General features: G+C 44.8%; 1 protein-coding gene and 1 long non-coding RNA gene across 13 annotated transcripts in view; one reads left to right on the top strand and one right to left on the bottom strand.

Moving 5' to 3' along the window:
* LOC146395095 (uncharacterized) overlaps positions 1–9,217 on the bottom strand; it is a 48,152-nt gene extending 38,935 nt beyond the window's left edge. For both annotated transcript variants that reach the window (XR_014834351.1, XR_014834352.1), the window contains exons 1-2: positions 9,079–9,217; positions 4,402–4,558 (exon numbers count right to left, since the gene is read on the bottom strand). This is a non-coding gene — a long non-coding RNA (uncharacterized LOC146395095). The remainder of the gene's footprint in view (positions 1–4,401; positions 4,559–9,078) is intronic.
* The window catches only part of HECW1 (HECT, C2 and WW domain containing E3 ubiquitin protein ligase 1), a 405,784-nt gene continuing 397,682 nt past the window's right edge, over positions 8,070–16,171 (top strand). For 4 of the 11 annotated variants that reach the window (XM_085005939.1, XM_021079146.2, XM_021079149.2 and 1 more), the window contains exon 1: positions 8,070–8,401. Coding sequence is in view for 4 of the 11 variants with exons in the window: in XM_085005935.1 (XP_084862061.1) it covers positions 8,979–9,149 (171 nt within the window). In the remaining 7 variants the exon portion in view is untranslated. Of the gene's footprint in view, positions 8,402–8,804; positions 9,846–16,171 lie in introns of those variants that run through there. The other 7 variants (XM_085005935.1, XM_085005934.1, XM_085005938.1 and 4 more) reach the window with 3 other exon arrangements.

Genomic DNA, 16,171 nt, shown 5'->3' with positions numbered 1-16,171 from the left:
TTTTGATTTGGTTGTTTTTTTTTTAATATTGAGTTGTACGAGCTGTTTGTACATTTTGGAAATTAATCCCTCCTCGGTTGCATCGTTTGCAAATATTTTATCATATTCTGTAGGTTGTCTTTTCATTTTGTTTATGGTTTCCTTTGCTGTTGTGCAAACACTTTTAAACTTAGTCATATGCATTACGGCATCCTGGAGTCTCCAAAGGGATTTAAAAAGAACATTACTAAGAGAGCAAGCTAAGGAATATTGAATGTTGTTGGACATTAAACACAATGCTATGGACTTCACATGTGTTATCCCACATAACCTCAACAGTTTTTAAGGTAAATAATATAAACGTTAGTTTCATACATAAGAAAAAATAGAATTTAAATAAAACTTTCAGAGAATACAGAACAGGTGAATAATGTAGTCACATTTTTAAATCAAATCATTTGACTCATGTCCAAACTCTTCACTACCATCCTCTTTCTAAATGGAGGTGTTGCATTTCTGAGGAAAAGGAACCCAGTGCTATTTGGTTTTGTTTTTCAGTTTTGTTTTCATTTTGATAGGGATTATGTTGAATCGATATCTCAATTGGGGAGTATTACTATCTTAACAATTTTCATTTTTTTAAATATATAATGTTTTTTTTTCCATTATAGCTGGTTTAGACTGGGAACTATGTCTAGTCACTTATGATGGAGCATGATAATGCGAGAGAAAAGAATGTATACATGTATGTGTAACTGTTTTTTTTTTTTTTTTCTTTCCTATCTGTCTGTATTTCAATGCCTAACCCATGCTTGGATTAGTGAAAATCCTTCTGGAGTATGATAAATTGCTGATAAACATTCATACCTCATAATGGTCTGCCACTTTTCTTTGTCGTGTGTGATCTTTAATTAAGTATTTTGATGGAAAGTTGGGTGTCCTAACCCGACACTGCTGTTATCAAAACATGAGAAACTTTGAAGTCACAATGTAAATTTTGCTTTGCTATATATTTAAATGATGAATCTTGTTGTTTTGCTTCCTGGCTTTAAACGTCTTTATGCTTCTCCATTATTTACAGAATTAATTCTAAGATCTGGAGCAGGACATGTTTGGCTCATTACAGTCTGTCCCAAATCCTTCTTTCCAGTTACTTTGACCTTCTTTCCTCCAGTTAAATTGAACTCTCACCATTTCTCAAGTACATTCTATGCCTTCAGTCTCTGTGCTATTCTTTCCTCTTAGAATGCACTTCTTTTGGTCATTCAACAAACCCCCGTTTTTCCTTTAAAGTCCTGTTAGAGAAGGTCTCTAGCTTTCCCACCCATAATTAGTAAGATCACCCCATCATAGCCATAGCACCCCTTCCTCTTAACACATCGTACCGCATTTAAGTACTTACATTGACCCAAAATTCATACGCTCTTTAAGTATTCTTCATCTTTAAATGGAAGCTCAACAAATAATAAACTATTGAGTTAACCAATAACATCAAAATATGGTCAAGAAATAAAAGAGACGGTCAGTGAGATAATACAAAAAACAAACAAACAAGCAAAAGGCATACAGATTGAAAAAGAAAGGAAACTCTCTCTATTCACAGATAACATAACTGTCTACATTGAAAAATTCCAAGAGACCTACATAAAAGCTCCGAGAACTAATAGGAATGAACAAGTCTGTATTAATCATGTTTTTTATTTTCCATATTTCATGATAATTTGACATATTAGGGGCCTTGCTGTATGAGAAAAGACTGCCCCTCCCAGGGCTCCCTGATTCCCAAAGACAGCAAATAACTTTCCTGGGAGCCCATCTTTCATATACAAATCAACAATTTCTGAGTTTGTACCCTCAGCCACCTCTTCTATCTAACTCTCACACAACAAGCCAACATTTTTCCTGCCCTAAATCACCCCGGGGCCAAGTACAGAACAACTCAAGACCACCTTTCTAGCCCAAAGCCCACTGAACTTATTCACATATCAAAGCCTAAATTTATGCAAACTTGCCTGCTCTGATTCCTGCACAGAATGGAATAGAGCTTCTGGGCCACGGTCCTCCCTCACCCTCCGCCTCCTGACTGAACCGAGTGTTTTCCATTTGGCGCCTCATGGCTCCTGTTTCCAGAGATCTGTGAGCATAAACGTCTCCCTTCGTGAAAAATCATTTTTGTGTCTGCATGTCCATTACTGACTAAATTAAATCTAAGATACATTTTAATACAAAGCAAAATTCAAAATTCAAATCAAAACCTTTTACCATAGTATCAAAGAAAAGAAATTATTATATATGTGTAGAATCTAACAATATATGTGTAGAATCTGTGTGCTGAAAACTTCAAATACTGACTAAATAAATCAAAAATAATCTAAGTCAATGCAGAAATACACCAAGTTTACAGATTGGAACTCTCTAAGAAATCAGAATACTGTTAAAATTTTGATTTTTTTTCTGAAATTGATCTATAAATTTAACACAATCACAATCAAAACCCCAGCAGAAAAATTTTTGTAGATATTAACAAACTGATTTTAAAATTTGTATGGAAAGGCAGAGAAATGAGAATAGCCAACATAATTTTTTTTTAAAAAAAGGAGAATAAAGTTGGAGAACTCACACTGTCTGATTTCATGGCTTAGTATAAATTTGTGTAATTAAGATAGTGTTGTATTGGCAAAAAGACTGATTGACAGATCAGTTGTCAGATTCCAGAAAGCGAGCTGTACAAATTTGATCGGTTTATTCTTGAAAACTTGCAAAAGCAAGTCTATCAAGAAAAGATGGTCTTGGAGCTCCCACTGTGGCACAGGGTAAATGAACCCAGTTAGTACCCATGAGGAGGCATATTCAGCCCCTGGCCTCGGTCTGTGGCTCGGGAATCCGGTGTTGCCGTGAGCTGTGGTGTAGGAGGCAGGCGCAGCTCAGATCTGTCGTTGCTGTGGCTGTGGTGTAGGCTGGCAGGCAGCTGTAGCTCTGATTCAACACCTAGCCTGGGAACTTCCACATGCCACGGGTGCAGCCCTAAAAAGCAAAAAAAAAAAAAAAAGCAAAAAAAAAGGGAGCGAGAAAGAAAGAAAAGATAGTCTTTTCAATAAAGCATGCTGAAATAATTGGCCATTCTTATGCAAAAACATATAAATACCCCATGACGTCACTAAAAAAATAATGGGCCAAAGACCTAAGTGTAAGATGTAAAACTGTAAAACTTGTAAAACAAAACTATTTGCAACTTGGGCTAGTCAAAAGTTTTTATTTTTTATTTATTTATTTTTTTGTCTTTTTGCCTTTTCTTGGGCTGCTCCCGCAGCATATGGAGGTTCCCAGGCTAGGGGTCGAATCGGAGCTGTACCCCTGGCCTACGCCAGAGCCACAGCAACGCGGGATCCGAGCCACGTCTGCAACCCACACCACAGCTCATGGCAACGCCGGATCGTTAACCCACTGAGCAAGGCAGGAGCAAACTGGCAACCTCATGGTTCCTAGTCGGATTCATTAACCACTGAGCCACGATGGGAACTCCAGTCAAAGATTTTTAAATGTGATGCTAAAAGCTTGATTCATAAAAGAAAAAGTTGATAAATTGAATTCCATCCACCGTAGAATCTTTACTCTGTGAAAGACACTACCAAGAAAATAAAAAGGCATGCCACACACTGGGAGGAAATATTTAGAGATCACACGTCTGACAAAGAACTTATATCTAGAACATATAAAACACTCTCAAAACTCAGCAGAATGAAAGGAAATAACCCATTTAAAAATGGGCAAAGTTTTAAAGAAACACTTAACCAAAAATGGAAAATGAGCACGTATGAGGATGCTCACTCTGGTTGGTCGTTAGGAACGTGCAACTTAAAATCGCAAAAAGACACATATGCAACTGTCTGCATTTCAGTCCAACAGAAATGTTCTTGAATAAACAACAGACATTTCTGCTTGTCTTATGACACTGCCACATTCATCTGGAATGCTTTCTTCACTCCCTTCACCTGCCAACTCCCACTGATCCTTTACGACTCAAGTTGGACACTGTCGATTCCAAGAAGTCTGCCCTCAGAGCAGCAGCCTCACCCCCTTCACCTGGGTCTGGGTTGGTGGCCTCTAATCTGAGATGCTCCATTTGACCTATCACTTCATCTACCAAATATATAGTACTAATAGTTTAATTAGAGGTTTTTAGTATTCTCAACTCTGATCTCCATGAGGTCAGCGACTCCATCTAGTTTAATGTCATATCCCCAGAAATTAGCATATTTTTAAATAGTTGGATGAGTGAGCAAATTCATCTAAGTCCTATGCTCCTTCATATATTCTCATCTTCTGCTTGACCACCCCCCTCAACCCAAAACCACTCAAGGTTTTCATAGCTGCCAAGACAGCCACTGCCATTCCTAGTCATGTGTAGGTATACTTACTTACCCTTCAAAATTAAAATCATTCTTCTTCATCAGAGGAGGCCTACTTTCTCCAGTAACTTGCTCAGCTGATGAAGTAGACACCTGCCCTCTGAGTTATTATCCTTACCCTTAGGAGGGGTCTTCAAATGATCATTTTGTTTTCTTGGCTACAGTTAGTCCTGCAAAGATAGACTGTATCAGACTCAACATCATGAGAGTTGCTCCAACAGCTGGATCTTTCCCTCTCTCAGCCACAAGGAATTTACTTCTAACATTACGATGAAGGTCTATTCCCCGGGGGAAGCCCCTGGTCAGCCCAAGTCATAACTCTATCAACTTTGCAGGCATCACTTGCTCTGTTTCTCATCTTTCCCTGGACATAGCCTGAAATGGGCAGGCATGCCACTCCCTTCCTGCCTCCTCCTGGACCCGAGTTACAAAAGATGGAAACTCAAGGTTGAACCAGCATCATAACTGTACACAGCATCTAACTGTACACAGCATTTCTATACGCTTCTCCAAATGCCCTCATCATCTTATGCCAATATGCAGGGTTAGTATTGTTGCGGACTTTGGGACTGTGACATTATTATTGTATTTTGACAGTTTGGGGAGCACATTAGAAGCTAAATGAATGTGATTTATAAATGGATGGCTTTAAAATGCATGGCAAGGAGCTCCCGTCATGGCTCAGTGGTTAACGAATCCGACTAGGAACCATGAGGTTGTGGGTTCGATCCCTGGCCTTGCTCAGTGGGTTAAGGAGGGATCTGGCATTGCTGTGAGCTGTGGTGTAGGTCACAGATGCAGCTCGGATCCCGAGTTGCTGTGGCTGTGGTGTAGACCGATGACTACAGCTCCGATTAGATCCGTAGCCTGGGAACCTGCGTGCAGCCCTAGAAAAGATAGAAAGACAAAAATAAAATAAAATAATAAATAAATAAATAAATAAAATGCATGGCAGGTTTTGCCATTTCTTTACCAAATATGCCTTGCCTTAAGGTTAGGGTAGCTAAAGTCAGTTAACTTTAGATTGGGGGTCTTCTGCTGGCAATGAGACTTTAAGGAAATTGTAGAGCCATGTAGCCTGGCCTTTCTCTTCTGTAGATTAAGTTGATGCTATTCCCAGACTGTACTGGGATTGTAGGAATAAATAAGACAATGTGAGGTGAGAGCTTAGACAGAACAAAACACAAGAGGCTGTATGTTGCCATTGCCCTTGGCATACAGAAGGTGATTGACAAGGACTTTATCTCTCCACAGTTAAAATGTGAAACTTTATGTACTTTTGCTTTTCTATCTTTTGCCTTCAGTATGAGAAAAACTCTCCAGAGAAAAATAACGCACATCTCAGAATTGTTACATCAATAACATTTATGAGGGATGTTGCCTGGTCAAGTTATCTCCTTGATGGAGAGATCAGAGAGAAGACTCTCCGAGCCAAGTTGTGCTTCATCACTGAAAACAATGGGGTGAACATCCTGGCAACTAATTCAGGGAAAGAGTTTGTCTTTTTTCTTTTTCTTTTTTATTTGGGAAGAATGATTGGCTAGTTTTCTCCAAAATCTTGTCATTGGTCCACTCTTTTTCAGAAAAACAATGTTTATACTATTTTATCTTATAAGTACATAGCTACTTAGTACAAACAAGTTCAATGTGTCAGTTTATTATTATTATTATTAAGATTCTATGTTCTAGTTGTAGTTCAATGGGTTAAGAACCTGAAACAGTATCCATGAGGATGTGGGTTCAGTCCCTGGCCTCACTCAGTGGGTTAAGGATCTGGTGTTGCCACGACTGAGCTGCAGCGTAGGTCGCAAATGTGGCTCAGATCTCTCATGCTGTGACTGTGGTATAGGCTTGGAGCTGCAGCTCCAATTTGACCCCTAGCCTAGGAACTTCCATATGCTGCTAGTGTGGCCCTTAAAAACAAAAGTGCACCAAGATTCTAATGCCCATATTTATACATTTTTCTTCTTTTATTTTCTTTCTACAGCTGCACCTGCAGCATATAGAAGTTCCCAGGCTAGGGTTGGAATAGGGGCTGCAGATGAGGCCTGTGCCACAGCTGCAGCAATACTGGGTCCAAGCTGCCTCTGCTTATGCTTCAGCTTGCGGCAATGCCAGATCCTTAACCCACTGAGCAAGGCCAGAGATCAAACCCGCATTCTCAAAGAGACTCTGTTGGGTTCTTAACCTGCTTTCCCACAACGGAAACACCTATTTTATTTTATTTTATTTTCCTTTTTCATCTGCACGCAGGGATCAAATTCAAGCTGCGTTGAAGATGTAGCAATGGCCAGATCTTTAACTCTCTGTGCCACAGCAGGTACTGCTATACAATTTTAAAGGTTACCTTCCATTTACAGTACTTATTAAATACTGGCCTTTTGATTAAGTCAAGGAATTATCCTTTCCTGTGATTTGGTGATCCTGTGCTAATTTAGAAACTGTGGGTGCTGGTTTATTCAGAGTTCTTGTTTTCATGCAGGACTCTGGTTGGAAGCATCACAAGGTTGGCTGATATTGCTGTTTACTGCTGTTGGAGTCTATTCTTGGAGGGTTTTCTTCATCTAGGAGTTGATAACAATTGGAATGTAAAATCTGTTGGAGAAATGTGCGCCCAGCTTTCCACTAGGATCCTTAGCTGAGGTCTGAAAAGTAGTCAGCTTTGATTTCATCCGACCAGGAGATCTAAAGCATCAGGCCAAGGGACAGTGTCTCTCAGGGAAGGCGGAGGCCTGGGCACCCCCATCCCCAGGGCGATGAGGAGAGGAAAGGCCTGATGATGATGATGTGCATGTCTCTTTAGAGAAAGGGGTACAGCTTGTGAAGCTGCCTTCACATCGTCCAAGGTTTCTGCTTCTGGAAAGTTCTGATTGCATGAGAGAAATCAAAGCTGAGAGGCTTGTCAGTGAAATGAAAACCGCGGAGAAGCAGCCCATCATACAGGCTGGGACTTGGGAAGTCTGTCCTCTGGTGTTCAGTCAGGAGTTTAGAGTCAGGGCCAACCTTTTGTTTAGTTTAGGAGGATTGCACTTGACATATGGGATAAAGGATAACTTGGGCTGTGAAAAACATCTAATGTAGGAGATACTGGGCAGGAGATGGAAGAAAGAAAGCATGGTGAAGAATGCAGTTGGGGGCAGAATCGCAGACTGTGGAGATTTGGTTTTCCAGTTCCAGCTGTCTGACCCTGTGTGCAGTTTAATGTAAAACCCAGTTTGAAAGCTGGTCTTGCCCAACAATAGATAAGCTGGGGAGGGGGGATTTTCATCCTTTGAATTGGTAGTTACCACTTTCGTTTTGTGTGTTGGCGGTGCAAATACAGGAGGGTGCCCAGACATGTGTGAGTGCTCAAGAGTGCATAACGTAGATGGGGAAAGTGTGCAAGGCTGAGACCAAGAAACACCTGTCATAGGGTACCTTCTGGGATGTCTGTACCACATCCTTTCTGAGCACACTGTTTGCACAAACACAAAAGGGCTGGGGCTGGGGCTGGATATGCCCAGTACGCGTGCTGGGTGTTGGAAGGATGGGGCCGGCGGTAACAAGAATCAATATATATTTACGGCGGGGGCGGGGGAGGGGGGTGTGCGGAGGCTGCAGGGCGGGGCAGCGCTAATGAGAGCAAGCCCGGCTTGTGGTTGGTTCTGGAGTCTGGTACCCACAGAGGAGCAGGCAGGGAGGGAGGGGATGCGGGCGGGAGGATAAAGCGATGAAGTGCGCGGCGTTACCGCGCATCAGGCGCAGTTGTTGGAGCAGGAATACGGTGCGTCTCTGACCCAGCGGGCCCTCTGCTCGAGCCCACACTCACCAAGTCGCACGAGCCCCTACGCTGTGGCCGTGGCGGGTGGCCACCGCTCTCCCCGGGCACCCAGAGCGTTACGAGAGCGGGTGGGCGCCCGGGTCCCCTCAGCTGGTCTCTGGGGTCCCCCGCGCCACGCAGGGCACGTGTGCCCCCCGGCTCTAACCTGCGCGCTGATGGGAGCAGCATCTGTGCCCAGGCCGGGGCTGCCAAGGTAAGCGGGCTCCGGGCGGGGACTCTGTCTGCCGCCCCTTCCCCCGCCCTCCTCTGGGCGGCTTCCTAGCCGTTCCCGAGGCCCCGTCAGCGCCCTCCCTCCCCAGGGCCCGGGATCCACCCTTCTCCCCACCCTCCAGCTTCTCCCGCGAGGTTCAATTGTCAGCCTGGGGCGCGCCGCCACCGGGGCGGATCAGGCATCCCCGGGTGGCGACCCCGGCTTGGGTACGGCAGACACACCGGGCCCTCCTGCAGGGCACGGAGAGAAACAAAGAAGCCCCCAAGCGGGTTTGCGGCGCCTCCCCCGCCCCCGGCGCCCTCCCAGTGGTGAGGAGGTATCAGGGGAGGAGGCGGAGAGCCCTACGTAATCCCACTTCCCAGCCCAGACCCACCCCTTGTGAGCCAAAGCTCTGGATTTGGGCTTTGCCTTGGGCTCCCTTTTAAACAATTGTGTCCCAGGCAATGCCCAGGGTGAGCCGAGCGAGCGCCAGCAGCCCCGCACGCGCTCTCGGGTCCTCGCTCAGGGAGCGCGTGGCAGGTGCGTCCCTTGCTTCCCTGGGTGGTGGCAGGCGGGGAAGATGCGCTGTGTAGGTACTGCTTCAGCGCCTCCCGGTCCCCTGCCGCTCAGCTGGGCCTGCCACCCGAGTTTGAGCGGGAGCAGCCCGTCATGTCGCCTACCGTATTGCGACCTGCACACAGGCGGGGAGGAAGCCACTGGGAAAAAGCGTCCGGTCCATTTTTGGCTGAAGGTGCGCTTGCTCCTACCCCTACACTCCTGGGCCGTGACAATGCAGCAAAATCCGAGGGCTCAAACAACGTGGCCCCTCCATCAGTCGTTCCTCCAGTGCCTTCTGACTGCTTTTCCTCTTTGATGTCCCAGCCTCTTAGCCGATTTGCGGAGTGTGGGTGCGTGGTCGGTCGGTCTGTCTTGCATACAGAGGCTGGGCATCATAACTTCTTCCTGCCGAATTTCAGCGCGTGGGGGGAGCTGGCAGGGACACAGGCTGCAGAGATGCCCGGCTTCCTGTGGTTCCGGGCACAGCGCACCCCAGTCTGCATTGGGCTGACACCAGATAGCATGTTGGGATTTTCCTAGTTGCTGAAGATATGATTTGACGTTGCTGTAGTTTTGTGCTTACTTCTCTTGGGATCTGCAGTGGTGCAATTCTCCTCTTGTTGTTGTTATTTTTTTTCTCTCTCTCTCTTTGAAAAGATAAGGCTGTGTTCAGCAGAAATGGATACAGGAAGAGCAGCATAGTTCAAAGACTAAGGGAGGCATTTTCTCTCTTTTCTTGGAATTTAAAGGCGATTTAGAAGGGCAGATGCCCTACTCGAAAAGGCCAGCCTGTAAAGACCCTGGCAGTGTCGTGGTCCAAGGCATCTCAAAGCAGGTGGCCAGATCTGCGTTTCTCATCAGCGGACTTGCTCCGGCTGTGGCTATTACGGTAATTCGTTCTAGATCGGGGATTCATTTTGAAAATGTGTGTTTTCCACTAAGAAGGGATTAGAGTCCACATGCTTACGCTGGGATGGTGTATGTGCCTGCTTGGTAGAGGAAGAGCGTGTGGTAGATTTCCCTGTCTTCCCCCCCCCCCCCCCCCCGTTTGCTCCGTCCTCCAGAGTGTGGCCTTGGGACAATACAGTGCTGTTTTAATTCCTAGATCTACAGGCGTATTGGACTTCAGAGTGTTTCACTTAATAAACTGTGTTCTGACTAATTCTAAGATTCCAGGCTAGTGCAAGTTGGCAGATTTGCGGAATGACAGTTGTTTTTGTCTGGGGTAGTTATCTCATGAAGGCAAATTGCCTAAGTTTGTTCAGATTGTGACATTATTGACTTGGCAGGGAGACCACATCCTGAGACGTAGCAGCCTATCAATGCATCAGTATTGAGGGACTGCAGCTGCTGAGACGTGTGTACGTAGAATCTCTTGATTCCTTTTCAACTGTCTTTTAAAGATGGGTGTTTTCAAAGAGTGCTTCAAGCTTCACCTTCTATGGCACTTGTGGCAGATATGAATGTTAATATAAGAAATGCTAAAAGGCCAGATGTGATCATGGGAAGGCAAGCCTCTGCCATCTCCTTGTCTGGAACATAAGTTGGACTAGCTGATTTCTGTGCTTCTTTCCAGTTCCAACATTGTATGATAACGGAAGAGAAGAAAAGTTACCCAGTTTAGCAAGACTAATTATAGCCCAAAACTAGAAGAGCAAACCAGGGATCGATTATAGAATTTACGGTTTATTTTTACACCTACAATTTTTTAACCCCAGTACCTGCATTTTTCCCATAATTGAAATTAGCCAAAAACTCAAACAGGTCATTTTTCTGTCCACTCTATCAAGAGATTTAATGGGGGTTGAGGGGCAGAGAAGAATGTTGAACTAATTGGATAACATGTTTTCTCTTATTTGTGGCTTTATTATCAATTCCCACAAAAGACGGGAATTTTAACAGAGAATGTAGCTTATTTCAAATGACGGACTTTGCTTTTAATGAAAGACTCTGGGCAGCTGTTTAATCCTACACAGCAATTGTCGATAGCATCTGGCTACAAGTTACAATCAAAATAACATTCTGGAATAACAGTACCTGTCGGGCATAATGAATCACTCCCCGTCTTGTTTTCCCACAGCATTCTAGTCCATGCACTAAGGCAGCACCTATCGTATTGCATGCAGTTACATGAGTTGTGAATGGGTCACAGCCCCCTGGTCTCCCACCTCCAGTGAGCTTCTTGAGGACAAGGGCGTTGTTAAATTCATCTCTCATCTCTCTGACACCACAAACTTTGAAAGGAACATGGTGTGTTCTCAGGAACATTGACTGAGTGAATTTCAGTCAGAAACAGGCCGTCTACTTGTTTAGGCAAGAGGTAGGTAGAAATTCTTCTCTTCGTGAGTCAGATGGACAAATCAGAGAAGTTACGTAAGATGCTGAAGGTAACTGGTAAGCTGGGACTCAAATCCAGGCAGAGAGAGGCTCCGCCCCACTCTCAGTAAAAAGCCATATAGATGGCAAGTTCAGATGCTGCAGGTTTGGGTTCTTTATTTTTCGCTTGAATGTCCTGGATTGTCCATTTTGACAAGCCCATGCTGACAATTGCTCTGTTCATGCTGTAGCCTTAGGAGGAAGTGTGTCTGGCTCAAGCACTCTGTCCTACAACCTACACTTAGAAAGGGTGAGCACCCCTCTGCCCTCCTCCACCTGGCATCTTGGTCCCATCACCGGGAGCTTGCCAGGATGGAGGACTCCTCCAGGGAAAGCCACTGACTGACCCATTATTTGTTCAATATGCATTTAACCACCATCAGCTGAGCTGAAGCTAGCCAGCAGTTAGCCCACAGACAGTCCTTGCTCCCGGCCAGCCCTCCCTGACCGAGCCTCCCAACAGAGAGACCCCTGCTTCTCTCCCATCACCTCCATCCTTTCCCTCCTAGAAAACAGGACAGGTTACAGTTAGGAAACCAGGACGTTCAGTGCTCACGTTAACTTCTTAATCCAGTGCTGGCATGTTTGTCATTCATGGGCTTTCAGAGAAAACCGTGTGAAATGTTGGGACGGAGGTGGTTATCAAGTCACTCTTCCTCTCTGAGGTTTAGTTTCTCCTTCTTTGTAAGTAGGGACTTGAAACCAGGTAATCCCAAAGGATTAATGTCATGATTCTATGATTGTTTTTCTTGGCTTATTCAGTTGTGCCAGTTGAAGAGTAAAAAATATTACTGAGAATTTGATTTTGCAATATATAGAGTAGAAATACTTAAGGCCACGTGTGCCAGCCTCTGGGTTATCTCATAATCCCTTTGAGTACTCTGTATTCCTATTCCCTGCGAATACAGTAATTCTTTCCTATTTGTAAAACTGGATTTGCTACATTAAAGAAGAGAAAAGGTTTGTGGCAGTTTCTGATCAGAGGGCAATGGTGAAAAGAGCATACAATCTCTAAGTCCTGTTTCAAATATTGAAAGTTTTAGGGTTTAATGGTCAAGGTTCCAAGAGCTACTGTAAAGTATTTTTACTCTTACCATTGAGTGTGTTTCACAGCCGAGCAACTCTTGCTGTCAGAAATGCTCTCTGAGGTTCATGCAACCACGTCCCCTTCCATTTCTGTCTGCTTCTCATTTTGCTCTTTTTTGGTTGTTGGTTTGTTTGGGAGGAGGGTGCTCTTCTTTAACTCCCCCAGCCCCCTGTCGCACCATAAAACCTATGCCTCTGGTAGCACTGTCCACCCACCCTCACCCTGCCTGGAGTCAGAGTCCTGTAAGCTTCCTTCTCTTCTTTCTTCATGAGCATTGCTTCTGAAGTTAAGACATAAAAAGGATAGAAGCAGATCTGTTCATCGGATGATTTTATTTATAGCACCTGTGTATTTCTCACAGACTTTCTGACCCCTGGGCGCTTAAGGCCTCCTTAGATACTTCAGGAAACCAGGCAGTGGACGGGTGGTTTGTGTCTCCCACCGCATAGTGTTTGGATGTGTGTGTATTGGTACATGGCTGTCGTGTTCTGTGACATGGGCACCGTGGGGAAAATGATAAGTAGTCATTGTAGGATGACAATAATGTCACCAGTCATTGGCAAGATATCACAAGGACCACTAAGCTCCCAAGTCGCTGGAGAAAACATCAGGATTCCATGGCAACAAGTGACGTGTGCTGTTCACAGGATTAGTTCAGAACCCATACCTTCCCTGATTTACTGGCCCAAGCTCCATACACACGGATGACTGAAAAATGAGGACATCTTGTATAGAAGGGCTCTGCTGGTGTTACCAGGCATCTATTGCATTGCAGAATTTGAGGGAGAATTCAGTGGATGGGACTGAAACCGGTATTGGGGGAGGTGTGGGGGGGGGGCTGGGAAAGCATGCCATCTGTGCCCGTGATGACGTTTGCTATCATGGAGACTTCATGCGGGGTCCCTTTTATATATTTAGTAGAGCAGATTTTCCCTTTCGCACTTTCTAGATCTATTTGTATTGCACAGATGTCAGGGAAATATCATGCATGTGACAGGAAAAAAAAAAAAAAAGATGAAAATTCACATCCAAGGCCAGGGATTGTAATTCAATCACTTTGTCCTTAAATTGACACCCATTTAACTTTGCACAAACGAAACCTTTCCTGCTTTTGCTTTCAGGGTTTAAGTCTCAGTAGTTTCAGAAACAGAAATTTCAGTCCTACCTATTCAGAGATTCAGATTAAGGGGAGACGAGACCAGCAGTAAGCACATCGGAGCTTACTTGCTTCCTGTCAGTACCAGAGCTCACAGACCCACTAGCCATTTGCCATCTTTCTCCTGTAACACACTGACTAGCCGAAAACCTGCAGGACACAATGAATAGATTTTTATCCATAAAAGGTCTTTTCTTTTTCTTTACTGTTGTTCCAAAGCCCTTTTGCCATCAAAACTTAAAACTGCTTAGTTAACAATTTTTCCCCTCTATTTTGAGCACAAGTTATTTTTGTGGAAGTGAGTTGGTTTTTGTTGTTGTTGTTGTTTGTTTTTTGTTTTTGTTTTTTGGCTGCCTGCTGCATGCGGAAGTTCCCAAGCCAGGGATCGAACTTGAGCCACAGCAGTGATGATGCCGTTTCCTTAACCAGAAAGGCCTCCAGGGAACTCCTGGAGGTGAGTTTTTTGAAGCTGAGAAAAAAATAGCTGAGGGTTTTGCTGGTGTTATCTCCCCTCCCCCTCAGCATCACCTCTGTCCATGACCCTGCACAGCACCTGCAGGTAAAGGGGATGATGGCAAGGAAACAGGTGCACACAAGTGCACTGTCATATATTACACTTCACATACCCCTCCCCTGACTCCACACACCCCCACCATCCATGTTCTGTTTCCTCTTCTAGAACACACTTCAAAAAACTGTCTCCATTGGGTTTCTCCGCTCTCTCCAAATCAGCCTGTAAAGACACATTTTAATGTGTAGTGTTTGATTTAGAGGAATAACACCTTTAACATATGTAGATTATGAAGCAAAACGATGCAATACCTGCCACGAAGCCTGAGACCAGAGGACCGTCAATTCCTTTGAAGCTCTCTTGGTGGGTGTCACTGCCTCAATTCGCCCTCTGCTCATCCCAGCAGCGCTCCAACCAGGCTCCTGCCCACCCATCCCCCCCCATACAGATAACAACAACAAAAAAATACATTTCTTTTTTTTTTTCTTTCTTTCTTTTTTAGGGCTGCACCCTATGCATATGGAAGTTCCCAGGCTAGGGGTTGAATCAAAGCTGCAGCTGCTGGCCTATGCCACAGCCACAGCAATGCCAGATCTGAGCCACATCTGCAACCTACCTCACAGCTCATGGCAACGTTGGGTCCTTAACCCACTAAGCAAAGCCAGGGATCAAACCCGCATCCTCATGGATACTAGTCGGGTTTGTTGCTGCTGAGCCACAACCGGATCTCCAAGAAAAAAAAATTTATTTCTCAAACTGTTGTAAACTGTAAAAGCTTGTTTACTTGCAAAGTCCATGGTCCTACATACAGAGAGTATGATTTCATAAGTCTACCTCAGGGTGCTGAAATGTGCATTTCTATTAATCGGTCTAGGAGCTTCTGTATGTATCCTATGTCCTATACTTTATATATTTTTTTCAATTTATGTCTGTAGCAGAGCCTCACTTTTTAATTTTTTATTATTATAGTTGATTTACAATGTTCTGTCAATTTCTACTCTACAGCAAAGTGACCCAGTCATACCCTCCCATCCTTCTGCTCTTCTCATGACAGTCACCAGTGCTCTCTGCCCCGTGGAGGACAAGGTGGGTGGTCCATCACTGTGTTCTGATCTCTCTGGGGCATCTCGCACTGTGGACCACTCCCTTTTCTCCAGCCCCTGGCTTCTAGGACATTGCATCCTCCTGGTTTTCCCATTGCCCTCCTGGGCCCCCTTTCCTGGGCTCTCTTGATGGTGCCTGAATTGTTTTCCCTATTGACCTACTGAATTTTGACCTCTACATGATGGACTTCTCCAGGGCTTGGCTCTCAGGTCTCTGCTTACCTACACATTCCTGCCTTCGTTCTCAATTCTGCCTTCTAACTGATGATCCTGTTTATCTCCCCAGTCCGGGTACATTCCCAGAATGCCAGACTCGAGTGCCACATAATCCTAAATTTACACGTGCAAAACACGACTCCCGACTTGTACTCCCCAAACCTGTGTCTCCTCCAGAGAGCTCTGTAAGGGGCAACTCTGTCTTTCCAGCTGCTAGGGCCAAATGCCTTTGAGTTCCCTGATTTCTCTCTCTTTCTCACCCAAATCTTGCTTTCTGCAATTCTCTTCCTTCGTGTCACCCGTCTGGCCCAGCACCACCTCCCTCTCGAAGCCGCCGTGACCACTTGACTTTTGCACTTGACTCCCAACCCTTTTCAGGCATTTCTTGCTCATCTGCAACCTATTCTCTATACAGTAGCCCAACCGATCATTCGTTCATTCAACAAATATTGACTAAATATCTGCTATGTGTTTGGGCATTTTTTTTTTAGGTGTTGGCATTTAGCATAAACACAGCACAGATCAGTCACACATCCCCGTTATTTCATTGCTCACAGTCCCCCAGTAGGTCCATCTTGCTGAGAACGAAATCCAGACCACTTCCTTGACCTCCAAGGCTCTGCAATAACTGGGCCTGCAGCTTCTGCCTCACTCTCTCCTCATCCTGCTCACCAGGTCCCTGTCTCTAATTTCCTTGGTCTTCCCAGAACATGCCAGGCACATCTTCCTCTCACATGCTCCTCCCTTGACCTGGGGGATGTCTTCT

This window comes from Sus scrofa, chromosome 18, assembly GCF_054392235.1.
Source record: "Sus scrofa isolate SSC_HxYL_T2T_F1_AM1 chromosome 18, Sscrofa_HxYL_maternal_Yorkshire_Landrace_v2.0, whole genome shotgun sequence".
Classification (NCBI taxonomy): Eukaryota; Metazoa; Chordata; class Mammalia; order Artiodactyla; family Suidae; genus Sus; species Sus scrofa.
This window is presented reverse-complemented; position numbering and strand designations above follow the sequence as displayed.